The following is a 16,737-nucleotide window of genomic DNA, read 5'->3' on the forward strand; positions in this document are numbered from 1 at the left end:
AACATCTACTCGTGTCATATCTATAAAGTATAGTGTTTACTGATGTGCTCAAGTTTTGTGTATTTGTGCATTGGGTGAAATTCAGTATTCTGCTGCATCAGGAGCACTTTTGATTTCATGTTTGCATTTTTTTCTGTACTTGATGCTTGTTTGATCATCTGAGGATAACATTTTAGTGCTTTATACACAGTTAATGTGTGCGCCTAACATGTCAAATAATTATGGCATGAGCTGATCAGAAAGTAGGTCATACTGCCTTTAGTTGGAGCCACTTAATACTAATCGCCATGTCGAGGTGAGTCACTTCATCAGCACAGAGTGGGTAGCTGCGTAGTGTATCTTGTGATTAAATACTAGTGCTAGAGTCTCCAACACAGCTCTGTAGAATGTTGCCTGGACGCTGGTAGTTGGGGATGTGTGCATCTACTGTTCGTGTTTCACGAACCCTGTGGCAGAGATCATCAGAGGTGTGTATTGAGCTAAATTCGATTGTTAGTGGTGGTTTTCCAGAAAATTGCGAGAGTTATTTTGCTTTTTCTCAAATTGTTCGGCTGAGTTCTTGGCTAGCTCTCATTAAACATCCAGCCATCCTGAACAATTGACTTACAAGCTCCCTTGCACACAACCAGCCCTGCGCTTAGTTACTTCGGTCTGCGAGCAATTAGTCTGTGTTTATCTCCGTTTCCTGCTTTCATTTGATCCATGCTCGGAGAGAGACGGGGACAGCTGGAGTTTGTAGGTTGCTTCCTTTTGTGAACAGACAAAAAGGTCGAATGCGTGCAAAGGCATATAGAAGAGAAGGAGGTGAGCTGAAACACTGTTCCACAGGCTCGCACATCTGAAAGTCTTTGGAACAGGAACATATCCCCTCCTTGATCTCTCCCTGGAGCTCAGTTCCCCTGTTAAACCGTGGCCTGCTGACATGTATTTGGAAATTAGTTCCAAATGAAACCCTGGTTTAGAATTGAGACCATACGGCTGAGTCTGTTTTTTTTTTGTGCTTTGCACATTACTATCATTACTAGTTTTTGTCATCGTCGAATAATGTTGGAAGACAATAATGTGTACAATATATATGACACTTGGATAGCTTACAGGTCACATATCTTGATATTCAAGCAGCTCAAATAATCAGTTTGGCCTTAGCAATGCCTCTATTACAGCCTGCAGTCAGTCTCCATGGTTACCAACTGCTTTCCTCGCCTCTAGAGGGTTTTTTCGTTTGTAAACACAGCGGATCCACGTCCAACTTAACTACACAGTCACCGGTTGCCATCGTTACCTTTACCATTAGATTTTCAATTTGTTGTTTTATGTTGGTATGTACATAAGAGTAGAGAAATGTTTAGTTTATAAATTAACATTGTTTATTGCCTTATAATCTTTGGAAGATAGTTGTCTTATTTTCTATTCAACATTTCTTTCTAAAATGTGTTAACCTTCCTGTACAATGAATTAGAAAAACTGCTGTTCAACATAAAGTGAGGCTTAATTTAAAATGTAAACAAAGAAACAGCATTTCATAAAGGATATAAATTTATGATTTTCATCTGCTTCCTGTGAACAGACACCCTAAAAGACAGGATTCACATTATCGCAGCTCATCAAGGATGTTAATTGAAGTCGCCCAGACGGATTGGAGCAGAATGTACTTCATGTGCGCCTTGTTTAGTTCTATGTTTCCCTGTATCAGCAGGCAGAGAAGCTCTGGATAACTTGATTTCCTGGCTGAGGCCAGGATGGGACTCAGGTCTCTATTATCTGACAATCAGAGACGGAGCTACAAGTCTAATATTTGTGTGGAGAGCAGGAAATGACCTTTGTGTTGCTGCAGTATGCAGCCTGGGGAAAGAAAGAAAGGAACATGCACTGTGTTGTCGTGTCAGGACTTTGGCTCCTGCTGCTTCCAGAAGAGTGAAAAAGGAGAGAACAAATAGTTTACCAGAAAAACATTTAGGGCAACTCGGTCCTTCCGTCAACAGCTTTCCTCTTAAGAGCAAAGCAATATTTAACAATTTTGAAATTAAGCTTTTCTTTACTTTAGTCAGAGTACCATCTCACTATTAGGTATCAATAACATCCAAATGCACCACCTTAGGTAAATTATTTTCCATTATTCCATCCTAAACATCCTATTGTAGCATAAACCCTAACGTAGTCAGGATACCACAGATTTCTGGACAAGCTGAGAGATTCTGTGACATAAAAGTTGCAACTCGGAGACTTTATACATACAGAACATATACACCGCTACTACAGAATTAATGCAAGCGTTATTCAGCAGTGACCCAGAAATATTACTTTATTCCTCATTATGTTATTCCAACACTCTGTCTGCACTGATGAAGATTTAAGCGCTGTCGCATCCTGAACGCTTACAGTCTGTATAGATTTTCATAGATATCTGTAAGAGGGATAGCTTTACTGTTGGTTATCAGTGCTATTTCAGCCCAACCTCAGGAACCAAACAACCTTTAAATGTATACAAGAACATAGACCTATTACTTGATGTCACAAGTGTCCTATGTCTGTATCTTGTTATAAAAGATTACCTTTCACATTGAGGCAAAGTGTGAAAGTCACAGAAAATATACACCGTCTGTTGCAACATTATACCAGTGGTAGTTGACACCATTTAGTGACTTGTAATGACTTTTAGAACAGCCAACAGCTGCTTTCCTTACTGAGTGAAAACTGAGACCTGATCTAGCAACAAATAATAGTTCATTTATTACAATATGTTTGAATAGCAAGCTGTCTACATGCAATATTTTGTTTTTAGACTGTTCTTGGCACCAATATCACAGTGATCCATTTTCTGCCAACCAGTTCAGTGCACATGTGCGGACTTTCGGAATATAAACCTCGACTGTTGCAGAAAGTGGAAGGTTTCCATGTTTCTCTTGGCGTGCCCGGCATACTTTTTTCTTTTTCTTTTTTGAAACTGAGCGCTTTGGAGGTGTTCCCTGGCATCGAGCTCATGCACTGGTGTAGTCAGTAGGAGAGCTGTTGAGCTAACACTCAAACCAATGAACACAAAACATTTGTCTTTCACTCAGACACCCCTGAAAGAACATCCACGACGGGCACTGTCGTTTTACAGACAGAGGTATGTCCACTCTGAGCAGACCCACTCGGGTCTGTCTTTAGCCTCGAGAGCGATGCTGCTTCCACTCGTGGAGCTTCGGTGCAGTCAGGCAGCTCCCGGGCCTCCATGGGCGTCTTCTGCTACTACTCTGTTTGATCCTGCGGGAAAGTGGTATTGAACAAGAGAGAAATCAGAGTGAGACTGCAGGAGTCTTCAGACACAATGCTACATCCTTTTTCTGTCCAAAAAACTGGAGGACTTTTCATCCTCCAGTTTTTATTTATCCACCTTTCTTTATTGTGGAAGCAATTCTCCTTAAACAAAGTTATCTTAAATAAATACCTTTCGTATAACCGTCATCTATTCTGCCTGATTGAGAGTAGCGGTTCAAAAGGAACTAAAGAAAAACCTTACACCTGCCTACTGTTTTATAGTCCTTAATGGTATTATCAGTAGGCCACTAACTTAGCCTTTTCAGTTGTGCTCAAGTCTGTGTGTTGTGTATAAATACACTCCAGGCGGTGATTTGATACCCCAAACTACTTGTTTCAGTTTAGTTGGATTTGGTCCCTGTAAGCTCTTGAAACTCTGCTGTCTGGGCAAAGCGATGGCCATCGGGGACATGGCCAGGCGTAGGCATGTGTGTGGGAAGTGAGCAAGGCAGGCAAGCTGTCACTTAGCATTACAGCACCACAGGCTCCCCGTAGGTGATATGAGGAGAGAGGGAAGTGATAAGACAAGAGAGAAAGAAGGCTATGAAGGAGAAAACAGGAGCGAGGCAAAGCAAATACAGCAACCCACACAACACACACACACACACACACCCTGCCCCCAGCAACAAAGAGTCTAGGAAACCTGCTGTTTGTTTTTCTTCTGATTAGACCAACCACAGAGGATAAGCCCACCTGACAAGACCTGACTGCTGGCCCTCTGAAAGAAATATCGAAAGAAACCATACACAAAACAAGGGGTTAAAGACTTCTGGCTTATGTAGGGAGATCACCACCACCCAACTACATTTTCTGTTTATATAATTATTAGCTTCTTTGCAGATGTTCATATATGACAACAATTCATGAGATTTAATTTCCATAATGACATTTTTTGAGATTGAACTTGCTTTAGCAGCTTAGAAGTATTCTTTGCTCTTGGCCATTAGCTTTAGCCTCACTTCATTGCAGCTCTGGTTAAATAATCTAATTGGTCCAAAATTGGCTTTGCTAGCCAACTTTGGCTCTTCACTTGCAACAATTCTTTTGAAACATTGCTTTTTACCTTATAGTAGACGATGGAATTGAATTTAATGTTTTACGTAATGTTCTTTTACTGAATTTTTAGTTGATATTCTGTCTGTTCACATTAAAAAAACTACCATAAAAATTAGATCATGACTCAGAAAAGGCACAGCAAGACTGGAATTGTTTTCAGTGGCTGTAATTAGTTCCTGGGTCTGATGGACTGTTTCCCTGACTCCCCCGTCGTGAGCTTCAGGTATCTGCAGACTGAGATTAGCACTACCCATTTCAGGTTGACTACTAAGAATTTCAATTGTATTCCATAAACACAAAAAAGTAAACAAGTACAACATAGCTGCAGCCATAGCAAACACCAATCAATCCACTGGAAACTTCTGCTCTAAAAACAAGCATATTTTGTGTGGCGTCCTCCCTGTTGTTTCAGTATGGCAGTGCATTCCGCCAGACCTTATTCTGCACTGGCACTGGCTTGGGGCTAAAAGTGTTGCTAAGCCAATTATGTCTTCATGGATCCTAACACAGTGGCACTACTGAGAGCAATTGCCTTTGTTTATAAGCCTCTGTTATGCTATGATAGAAAGGTTACCTCTGTTTAACTCTGGAGCTGCCAAATTTGGCTAAATGCTGTGGGGTACAGGAGCCCATTTTAGTTGGCAGCCTTCTTAAGCCATTGTGAGATGTGACATAATTATATACACACAAGTGTTTTCTGTTTGGACTTCTGGTCCTCTGTACTGAGGGGAGTGGCAGAATGTAAACTTTGGCTGGGTGGCCCTCTCTTTGTGCTGGGCTCTAGCCTTTTTAGTCTCTAAGCATTCACACTAGGTGTTTAAAGGTCCACTTCATTCTGTTCACTTTCTCCTGCAGAAACCTTTCAAACATTTTGCTGCTTGCTTTGCTCACATATTTAATATTGAACTGAAATGCTTAGAGGTCAGTCTTAATAAATATACTACATTGTGGCAAACCTGAGTGGTCTTCTCGGGCCACTGATATGGTTCACTAAGAAGTAGTTAGTATATTGAGCTCAGCAGATATGCTGTTCCACCAGGTGTTTGCTAATTGCTGCTGTCTAGTCTGAAGGAACTGAGTGGGGGAATTTTCTGGGAGGGCTGCTTTGTAATGCAGATGCTCGGAAGCTAAGAAACTGCTTAGCTTCCTCGAGTGTCACCTTCGAGGAACTTCATCCTCGAAGGTGACACTCCTAGCGTTTTGCATAGCTGAATGGTTGCCTCGGGAGACTAAAAGATTTTTCAAACATTCATAAAATAATCAAAGCAACACTACAGGTATGTTTTTGATGACTCGATAACTTTGCATCATTATAACATGATGCAAAGCTCAAAAAAGCTGATTTTATGTAATGCTGCCCCTTTAAATTGCAAACAAGTAGACTACTTATTAGATGATTTGTGAAAGAAATTGGCAGAACTGGATTTTTTGTTGTGGAATCGAATTGTAGAGGACTGGATTCAAATGTAGATCACACTTTTTAGATTTTTGTCAGTAACAAGTTGAAAAGCATTCATCATTCTCCTTCCACTCTACAGTCGTGTGCTACTTGTGTTGGCGTACCACATACTGTACGTTCTCAATAAAATAAATAGAATTTTGTAGGTGTAATAGTACAAAATGTGACAAAGGCCAAAAGAAACACACAATTCTTTTAAAATATTAGATCACTGCTTCCCTTTAAGATTTTAATAATGAGTTAAAATCATTATTTTAACTCATTATACACACTTATTCAATCATATGTTTTACTTGATGAAAATTAGTCATTGGATGTTTATTCAGGTTTCAGAGTCGTCTGTACAATATGACGTGAGCCACCTACAGTACTTCTCCTTTGTTTTCTTTTTCACTAATGAAGTGCTGTCTTGTGCTTTGGTGCATAATGGTAAAATTTCCAAACATACAAAACGAAAAAACAAACATAATTATACGGGTCACTCTAACAGTTAAGCTTCAAAAACTTGCTGAATATCTTTTATGTATATCCAATCTTCTGCTGTCCATCAGTCTATCCATCTAGCATTTATAGTCTGTGGTTTTTAAATTATTTTCTACACAAACTGTTGCTAAAAAAAATTCAAGTCCAAATTCCAGACTTTTCCATGCAGTTTACTCTATTTTCAATAATAAGAATAAAACTTCAATGCAGATTTATGTAAGATATTTTTGCAGTAGTGGGCTGAACAGTGGCACAGTTGGTAGCACTGTTGCCTTGCAGCAAGAAGGTTCGATTCCCAGCCCGGGGTCTTTCTGCACGGAGTTTGCATGTTCTCCGTATGCATGCATGGGTTCTCTCCGGGTACACAAACTGTTGTGTAGGGACAGACTACACAACAGTAGCCTGTCTGTCTGTCTGTCTGTCTGTCTGTCTGTCTGTCTGTCTGTCTGTCTGTCTGTCTGTCTGTCTGTCTGTCTGTCACACTCAGACAGACAGACTGAGTCTGACAGACTGGCAACCTGTCCAGGATGTACCCTGCCTCTCGCCCGGAATCCCTCCCAACACCTCTAAGGGACAAGGGTGTACAGAAAATGGATGGATGGATGGACTTTTGCAGTAATAAGAGTGTTCATAGGACATAGTTTCATTTCTGCAAAAAAATAATGGAACATAAGTACTCATTACTTTAAAATATCTTGCATCAATTTGCATTGAAGTTTTGTTTTTATTATTTCAAACGGAGTAAAAGGCATGACAATTTGACTTGATTTTTTTAGCTAACTTTCTTGTCATCAAATGCAGAGCTTTTCAAAAGGGAAGTGTTCATCTTTTTGCTTTGTTAAAACTTAATTTGGACGCCTGACAGCTAAAATGACATGAATGCTGAATTAAATCAAATATTATCTGGGTTTGGTTAGGTTCAATTTAACATCCTATGTTGTATGAGACAGCCGGAATGCTCCACAGCTTTTCCCTAGAACCGTGCCTCACCTGATCTCAGGAAATCCTAATTTATTCAAACATTTTGGAGACAAATTTATTCAGCAGTCATAACACTTCGAGTCTGTGGCATCTTTGAGGTCAGACCGGCATCAGGACCGCTGTCTGTGCAAGTCATAACGCAGGCAGCCAAACTTCAGAGGGCAAAGAAACTGACTGAAACAGATAGAGAGCGGGGTTGAATGGGGTCAGGCTGAAAGAGCTTACCGATGCATAAAACGGAGCGATAAGAAGCAACCAAGAGGACACATTGACTGGACAAAGGACTTAGAGGGGGAAATGTTAAAAAAAAACGCCAAAGAGGCAGAAGGAGGAAGCCCGGAGAGAACAGAGAGAAAATAAACTTTGAACAGGAGAAGAGGGAGAGAGGTGAGGTTGCTCGAGTCTTAAGAGTTTGCCTCTCTGAAGAAAACATCTCTGCGCTGCTTCTCTGCTGGCATCTGCCAACACCCCTGAACACAGTTGAAGCCCATCTGAGGAGCTCTGTTGTCAGCCTTCCAACCCTGCCACACACACACTCACACACACACACACACAGACACACCACCCGACCGCACACTACCCTACACCACTAAGTCGAGGGAGTGAAACAAACAGTACAGTAGCAGGCTCAGAGGCTTGAAGTCAGAGACGGAGCGAGAAGGAACCCACACAAAGACCTGCAGGATAAAGAAAGCTGAAACATTTCAGTGCCACAGCACAGATCATTAACCATCCGCCGTGTTTGGAGGAGACTTTGACATTCTTTGCTTACCGGAGCTTTCACAAACTGACGGCAGGAGGATGATCAAGTCAAGTTGGTTTTATGTCAAGTTCAAGTACAACGAGAAGGTGAGTTCTGTGCAGTTCTTTTTTCTGTATTCCGCAACATGCCATGGCGAATACCTGTGCATGTGACCATTGGACATGTTGCACACACTCTACTTTTTGTTGATTTGTTGAAAACCTTTGTTTTTCTTGGCAGTTTAGCCAATGGACAATATTAATGTCTTGCTGTTTAGCTTGCTCAGATTACAGGTACTAATTACTGTGGTTGTATTGATGTACAGTGCTTGTATTAAATGTGTTACTTCATGACATTTTAACCGTCCTAATTTAATGATGATGTAAATGAACGTAAAACTTTCAGTTTTATTAATGTAATATTTCGTCCACATTAACTCCCTCCTCCAGTTTAGCTGTGACATGTTGTGATGTAGCAGAGCGATAAAGTTTGAGTGCTCACAGTGATATCATTGTCTGGACATTAGATCCTGTGTCATGTACTGTGACCAAAACATCTACAGTTTCTGCATCTGAATCAGCCAGTAGAAACCATCTGGACTGTGTTCCTTGTTTTGTCTCTCAAACGGTTTTGACGCTAACTGATCAAGTTCTGCATTTAGCATCAGGTGTCTGCCCCATTGGCATTGTCAAAGCTATCTCATTACATCAAACACAGCCGAACAGCACCCCAGCTCAGTGCTAGTGCAACTGTACCTCTTTAAAGCCAGTTGAAACATGCATCATTAAAAAAAAAAAACTTATGAGATGCCATGTGGCCACGTGGGAGCATCTGTTAGTGCCCGAGGTGCTTTCTTTCCATCTGGTCTTCCATTTTGTACTTAAGCAGCTTTGAGGTACAGAAGTGAGAAGATGGCCGTTATGTTTTTACAACTCTGATCTGTTTCAATGCTCTCTGTGATGCTTAAAAAATGTTACAAAAATCATGATACCGGCACCACCATGTGTTCAGAGTCATGTACATTGGAAGTTTACGACCACACACAGAACTTTGTACGTTGGCCAAAAAGTTGAGGGTGTTGGATTTTCGCTTGGCAATCTTCATTAAGGTCAGATTTGTGAAGTACGTAACCATAGGCCACCTCAACATCACCTATGGATCTCTGCACCTCCAGTCTTTGCTACTTTTATAAACTGTGGAGTACTTATATACTTTTAGACCAACATTTAAAACAGAAAACTGTTTAGTTTATTACTTTTAGAAATTGTGGGGTCTACTCATTATCTTAGATTAACATTTAGCTCCTTCTATAAACTGTGGAGTACTTTTAACTTTAGACCAACATTTAACTTTATACTTTTAATATCGGAGCAAAACTTAGAGAAACTCCTGTTAGCTTACAAATCTAGAACAAACTTAGAATGTACTGTCTACTTTATATAATCAAACATGGAGAACAAGAATTCAGATAAACCTCTATTAGTTTATAAATTATGGCATACTTATTCTTATTAAACATGGGGAACCAATATGCAGTTTTATACTTTTTGTCTTTCTTTTAGTTTTGTTTGTATTTCTTTCTAGCTCATGTAAAGCAATTTGAACTGAACTGCCTTCTTGCTAAAAATGTGCTATTTAAATAAAATTACTAGGGATGCACAATATTATCAGTATGGTATCGGACGATACTAGTTGTAAAATTTAATATCAGACATCAACCATTCTGTCAAAATAATTCACTGATATAAAAGTGGTATAAAACCAATGGCAATCAATCAATCAAATTTTACTTGTATAGCACATTTCAGTAACAAGACATTTCAAAGTGCTTTACATCATAACAAACACAAAAACACAAAGTCATGCAACATAGAATTAACAATCAAAACATTACATTAAATCTTAATGTAATGTTTTGATTACGAATTTAACGATGGCCCTTGACTTAATTATTAAGTTAAGCCATCGTTAAGTTTGTAATTGATTACATTTCAAATGCAACTCAATGATGCCTACAGCACAAGGTCATAAGAAACTGTTAAGTATTGTGCACGACTGATGTGCTTTTCACTTGTGGCTTGTGAACAGGTTGAATTTTGCATTTGCATTTGGTAGCAGGCTAAATTAACAAAGATAATGCAGTATTACCACAGTAAAAGAAGCCATATAGTTGCAGTTAGTAGCTATAGGAATAAAATATTGATATTAGTATCAGTTATCAGCCAAATGAGTTTTAGTATATCGGCATATCGGCTATAGACCAAAAATTCAATATCATGCATCTCTAAAAATTACCTTACCTTACGTTGAGTGCCACTTCTAACTTGTAGATGCATCACTGCTCCAGCACACCTGAATCAAATGAACGGTTAATGACCAGGACTTCAGAAACCTTACTGTGACACATCAAGAAGTTAATTCAGTCTGTTGATTCAGTTTTTTTGGTCCAACCTGTAATAAGGCGCTGTAAGCAATCCTGCACATCATAGCCCTTACATGAAAAGACTTTTATTCGTCTTCCATCAGAAACAACATTTTGCTTTAAAAATTAGATACTTACTGCAAAAGTTGTGGAGAGGTTGTTTTTGAAAACAATTCTCAGTATACTGTGAATTGTATTGTTTAATTTTTTATGAAACTCTGGACATATAATTGCCATTTCTTTAGTTTTAGAGTTTGCTAAACCGAAAACAGGATCATGTGAAAGACAAATGTCTCTTTAAAACAGAAAAAACAGTGGAGACAAGTTTAAGCTTGGTGGGTGTTTTCTGGCTGTGTCTAGTGTAAAAGTGAAAGAAAAGAGGTTAGTGTCTCTGCAAAACAGGTGAGAACATTTTCTCTTCACATTTGATTAAAGGGAGGAGGAGGAGAATAATGGAGGGAATTGAAATCAAAGAAGGTGAGAAAGGATGGTTTGGGGGATTTTCTTTTCTGTTCAATTTTAGGTGTGAAGAAAAAATAATGGTCATGTTGAGATATAACGATATTTGTTGAGCACTAATTGGCACCTTTTGAATCAATTGCAGGGGCTTGATAATGCACTGACAGTGCTGTGAAAAAGTCTTTGCACCCCTTGCAGAGATCTTATGTTTGGCTTTTATTTGTCCCACTTAAATGTTCCACTTAATCAAACAAATTTCAATACAAGGGTAAAAAATATCCAAACCAATTACATCTTTAGTTTACCTCATGTTGTCAGACATGTTCTAATTTAAGTGATTTCTTGATTCTGTAGATCTGGATATATTTAGACCTGGGTGTATGCAGTAAAAATGAACCAAAATGTGTGTAACAGCTAATTTATGATCTAACAAAGAGGGTACATCTTTTTCCCGTTGCGATTCTTAAAGATGTGCTGATGATCCGAACCTTTTAAATTTGACAGAAGAGCAAAAACAGAACGTGGTTAGAGGAACGGTACGAGGGTGTCTCAGCGCAGGGAAAACTGTGTCAGAATATGCAGTGGTCTGCTTCCCTGCTCCCAGCTGTACTGCCTCAGGAGCAACCAGCCACTGTGCGATTACGTCTGATTGACAGGCTCGCTCTCAACAGAATGAGAATAGGAAGTGACCTTAAACAAGCACTGCCATTTTTGAGTGCCTGCTGCCCCATCAGCTCCTCGGCTCTCTCGAGCCATGAGGAGGGGCATGGAGCTTTGTTGCCTCTGGGTCAAGAACACAGGGTCATCCAACTATGGGGTAAGGGTAATTGCTACCCCTGTGTGTGGGCTTGTGTCCTGAAGTGAGAGTGGGTTGCAGCGGCTGGTGGGAGGCTGGAGGTGGATTTTATTTCTCTCAGTGGAAAGAGAACACAGCACCGAGGTCCTGCACTATGTGTCTGTTCACTGCTCTTTGTCTGCTTAGACAGTGCCAGGAACCCCAATGGGCCAACTCTGGGGCCACAAAGGGCAAACAGCGACCTGTCTCACTCTGGACTAATTCAATTTAGCACACACTGTTGTGTTATTGAAGTGGTAACTCTGGCCTTTCTCTTGGCCAGATGGCTGTTTTCTGAAATAAAGCTTTTTATTGTAAGCCTCTTTGTTGATGGTTGATCTTAAGTACATTGGTGAAAGTAGTACATCTAAACTGCATAATAGCTTTATTTAAAGTGGATGAGAAGTAAGATAAATTATATATATGATAGTCTTTGCATGTCTAATAGAGCTATTTGATCAATAATCACTGATCAAAGGTTTAGCATGTAACTTTTACAAAAATGTGTTTTTTATGTTTGTTAAAACTGTCGCCATGTGACAGTATATTAAGAGACAGATAATCTGTGAAAATAAGCTCCTGCACCTCCACCTAGTGTTGCCTTTACAAAAATGCACCACGTCTGTTCAAAAACAACCAATCAGAGCCAGGACGAAGATCGTAGCCCTGTCAGTCAATCTCGTGTATGTGCTGCTAAATGTGTCAGTGGCAGAGAAACAACTTACCGTTACAGGAAAACCGTTTATCCGCCATCATCGGCCATGCTGACTAACATTAGCATTTGTGGCGGGCTCTGTTGTGTTGGACCAGCTGTAGCGTAGCAGAAAGCGATTGACAGCGCTAAGACTCTCCTCCTGGCTGTGATTGACTGTTTCTTAGTGGTATATTTCTGGAGTTAGTTCTGGGAGCACGAGGAGGTTTTCACAGATTTTACTGTCACGACATAATGAAAATCTTAAATATGTAAAAAAAACAAAAAACTTTTATAATAGTTACATGCTGCAGCTTTAAGGCATTAATGTGGCTACGCCTTCATCATAATTAGGTTAAAAAACATTAATGCCGGTGTAGTTTCTCAGGAGGAGGTTTTTGATGCACTCAAAATTAAAAAGCACTCACTGAGAGTTTTCTGGTTTCAAAAAAATAACATTTTCTTTACTTATAAAAATAGCAGAAATATTCACTGAGTTGACTTCATACAAAAATTCAAATATAAACGTTAATTTTGTGTTGTAAAAAATTTTTCACTCCTCAATCCTTCAACAAACAATTAGATGAACCACGGCAGCTGCTGCTTTCGCTTGTTAATCACAGACCTGACGAGGAGGAGGGCCTAAAAAAATAAAGAAATAACAATAGATCTACCATTACCACAACTTTGGATCAATAACAATAATAATTTAGCAAATAATACATTAATTGAATTCTTAATAGGCTCCAACAGGCATAGAATTACATAAAACTGTTGTGTGTAAATGTAAAATAGTTTCAGCAACTCAGCTGTCCTCAAACCTAACAGCAATATTCTTGTACAAACACCTTATCTGAAAACTGTCTGCAACTTCGAGGCAGCCATACGATACTTCAAAAACAGCTGAATAAGACGTCTAGCGTAAACACAGCAGAGGGCTTGATTAGATTATGTCGTGTTTTTCTTCTTCCCATGCCGACAAAAGGTTTGTGCATTGACTTTCTATTTACTGTAGTTACATCCAGGGCTTGGCTTGTTGAACATAGCGGGTGAATATAATGACCATAATGAATGTGAATGATAGGGAGTGGGTTGAGGACTGTCATTAAGAGGTTTGTTGCAGTGAGGGATGATGCCACAGTATGCAATGATATAAAATAGATGCCCTGTGCAAATTCCTCCTGGGTGGTATCATCTGTCTCAGACATAAACCCGGAGAGTTTAAACCACAGATATACATTCCTGTGGGTCTTTTGGCAAAGAAAATAAAACTCCTTAGGTTCTGTGGGAGTGTGTTGTTGGGTGGTTTGCCTCCGTCTGTATCTTGTAGTTGAGCGCTTCAGAGCATTTCTAATAAGTTGCCATCCCAACTGAAAGAGCCATTCCCATTTTCTCAAATAATTTATGAGGTAATCTGCATGAAAGTTTTATCCCCTTGCCTATTCATTCATGCTTAGAGGATTTTAATGAGAGTTTATTGGAGTCATCTCAGCCAAACCAGTTTAACTTATTTATGCTTAAAAGCTAAAGCCCTAAGAAGCTTACAGAACTTTCGACCTCTGCGACACTTGACGCAAAGCGGCTTGTTTTGTTTTTTTTCTTCTTTCTACTTCTGTCCCAGAAAAGCATTCCTGCTACACACACTCATTGAAATTCTAAGAAAGTACCCCACAGCTTGCTGAAGGGATTACTGGTAAATCCTCACAAACTCCAGATGTTTTCCCAGACAGTGCAGAGCAAGAAAACACCTCCCATCCCCTGTAAACATCTGTCAGACAAAAGCCTCCACCACAGAGTAGACAACAGAAGCTTAGAGCGAGTAGTCAGATTTTTACTGCATTAAATCTATTGTAATTCCTAATGAGATGAGTGACTTTGAACAACATGTTGTTTGCCCGTTCATGCCTGGCTTCAAAGTGTGAAGTATATACACTATAGATGAAAAGCTAAATGGGCGAGAAAGCTCAGGCCGATTGTTAAGCCTTAGAATCAGTGTGGCTTTTGTTCTTGCCATGGAACAGTGGATCAGATCTTTATCCCGACTGATTTGCTCAGGGGGGTCTTTGGAGTTTGGTTGTCTGCTGTGCAGTTCTTTAGAGAATCTGGAGAAGGCTTATGTCTGCATTCCCTCAGGCATTTTGTGTGGGATGCTACAGGAGTACAGGCACAGAGATGGTCTCAAGGGCAATCAAATCTGTGAATTACCAAAGAAGGAGCTGCCTCAACATTCATGGCAGTAAGTCGAGGTTATTCCCATTGTGCATTTATCTCCACCAGCCCTGACCCTTGCTAAGATCTCAAGGAGTAATCATGGAACAGAGAACCTTGGAAGTCTTGTCTTCGCTTTTTTGCAAATGATGTGGTTCTGTTGAAGTATTTCGGGCAATTATCTTCAGCATTTATCTCTTCACAGTCAACTGTGAAATAGCCAGGACGAGAGTTAGTTCCTCTAAATCTGAGACCATTCTTCACAGCTAGAAAAGCCCGGATTGCTCTTTCCAGATGAGGCATAAGTCTTCCTCAAGTGAAGCACTTGGTGTCTTGTCCATGAGTGATGGTAGGGTGGCCAGGGAAATGGATGAACAATGGATCATGACTAAAAGGACCCTCCCTTGTTATCTTTATCATTCTGGAAGAACTCCTGCTGCTTTGCATAAGAAGGAGTTAGTCGATGTGGCTCAAGAATCTTATCAGTTTTTCAGAGGAAGCTGTGCCTCCCCTTTGGAAGTTTTCCAGGGATGGCAAACTGGGAGAAGACATTGGGGCAGACATGGAACTTGCTGGAGGGAATATTTATATTCCTTCTGGCCTATGAGTGCTTGAGATCTCACCAGAATGAGCTGGAGTGGGTCATTGGTATTTTAGATGGGTAGTTTAGTTTCCCCTTCCCTCGGCGATCCCTTCTTTAATAAGTGGAAAACAGTGGATGGACTGATGAAAAGACAGGTATAAATTCATTAAGTATCCCTGAACCCATAACTGTTCTTGGCAAATAAATTGCAGAATTACATTCAAAATGTTACCTAGTATGGTTTTAGTCTAAAGAATCCTCAACAGTGACAAACAACTGTATCTTTTACTCCTTGATTTGTGTAGTTGGCATGTGTGTGGGCATGTGTGTGTGTGTGTGTGTGGGCGTGTGCGTGTGTGTGTGTGTGTGGGTGTGTGTGTGTGGGTGTGTGTGTGATGTAAGTGGCAGTCTTCCCTGGGGTCAGGCACTGGGCAGGATCTCATATTCCCCCACTATGTTTGTGTTAATTCACTGGATGTAAACACTGTGAGTGGGCTGTAATAAGGCACTGCCTGCCTCTGTGTTTCTGGTCTCCTCAGCGGGACACAGAATAGACAGAGGGAGCGACTGACCACCGTCTGGATCACTGAACAATCGCAGTCCAGAGAGAAAGTAGGGGAGAGCTTTGGCCCTCGGCGCAGCCACTGGGGACGTGCCTGACAGATGGACGGAGCGAATGAGTGGATGCTTAGCCAACTGGAAACACAACTTTAACCCACACATGTTGGATGCCGTTGCCTGTCACCTTTTATCTCTATCTTTAATACATAACCTGAAGGAAGAAAACAGTGATGGTTTATACGTCAGTGACTCAAGCATGGACATAAACCAACTTTAAAAATGGAAAACAGTGGTTCTTAGTAAAGTGTAAGGCCACCTGCCAACACAGCAGCCTTGCTGTAAATTGACATGTTTCTGAAATGTTACTGCAAGCTGCATAAGCTGGAAGGAACAGATGACATCAAAATATCATAACGTTAACGTCTAGGGGTTTCTACTTCCCTTAAAAGACAGTGTAACATTGTTTAATGGATGATGCTGTTTAAGGAGTGGTTCAGTTTGGTTTACTATGTGGAAGTCTGATCCAATTTTTGTTCAATATCTCCATATTTTCCACTATTATAATACATTAGTAATTTAAACAAAGCTTTTAGAAATCAGTTTTCTGACAATTTCTGATTTACATTTTTGCAAATCTCTGACCTGTAAAAACTGAAGTAAACTGACTCCGACCTCCTAAAGTACCATAAAATAACAGAAATATAGGTAAAAATGAATTTATCTATACACCAATCATCAATGTAAAACAGGATTTTACTTCTACATTTAAACAGTGCAACAAAGAAAATTTGCTGTACTCTGTAAAGCCTTAGTATCATCTCCTGACTGTCTTGTCTAAACATGTTGTAAAACATATATATTTATTTTAAATACCTTTGTGCTGCCACCGATCTCCTTCTATAACTCCTTGCCTAGTTATATTGACATTATCAGTAATGCCTTGCAACAAGTCTGAAG

At 40.0% G+C, this 16,737-nt stretch overlaps 1 protein-coding gene across 15 annotated transcripts in view; it reads left to right on the forward strand.

Annotated features, from left to right (window-relative positions):
* auts2a (activator of transcription and developmental regulator AUTS2 a) overlaps positions 1-16,737 on the forward strand; it is a 353,173-nt gene that overhangs the window by 92,593 nt on the left and 243,843 nt on the right. The window contains exon 1 of one of the 15 annotated variants that reach the window (XM_032575819.1): positions 7,904-8,128. The exons of the other annotated variants lie outside the window; for them this stretch is intronic. Coding sequence (XP_032431710.1) covers positions 8,081-8,128 — 48 coding nt within the window. The 5' untranslated portion in view covers positions 7,904-8,080. Of the gene's footprint in view, positions 1-7,903; positions 8,129-16,737 lie in introns of those variants that run through there. 15 annotated transcript variants of the gene reach the window in all.

Source organism: Xiphophorus hellerii, chromosome 11 (assembly GCF_003331165.1).
Source record: "Xiphophorus hellerii strain 12219 chromosome 11, Xiphophorus_hellerii-4.1, whole genome shotgun sequence".
In the NCBI taxonomy this organism is placed as follows: domain Eukaryota; kingdom Metazoa; phylum Chordata; class Actinopteri; order Cyprinodontiformes; family Poeciliidae; genus Xiphophorus; species Xiphophorus hellerii.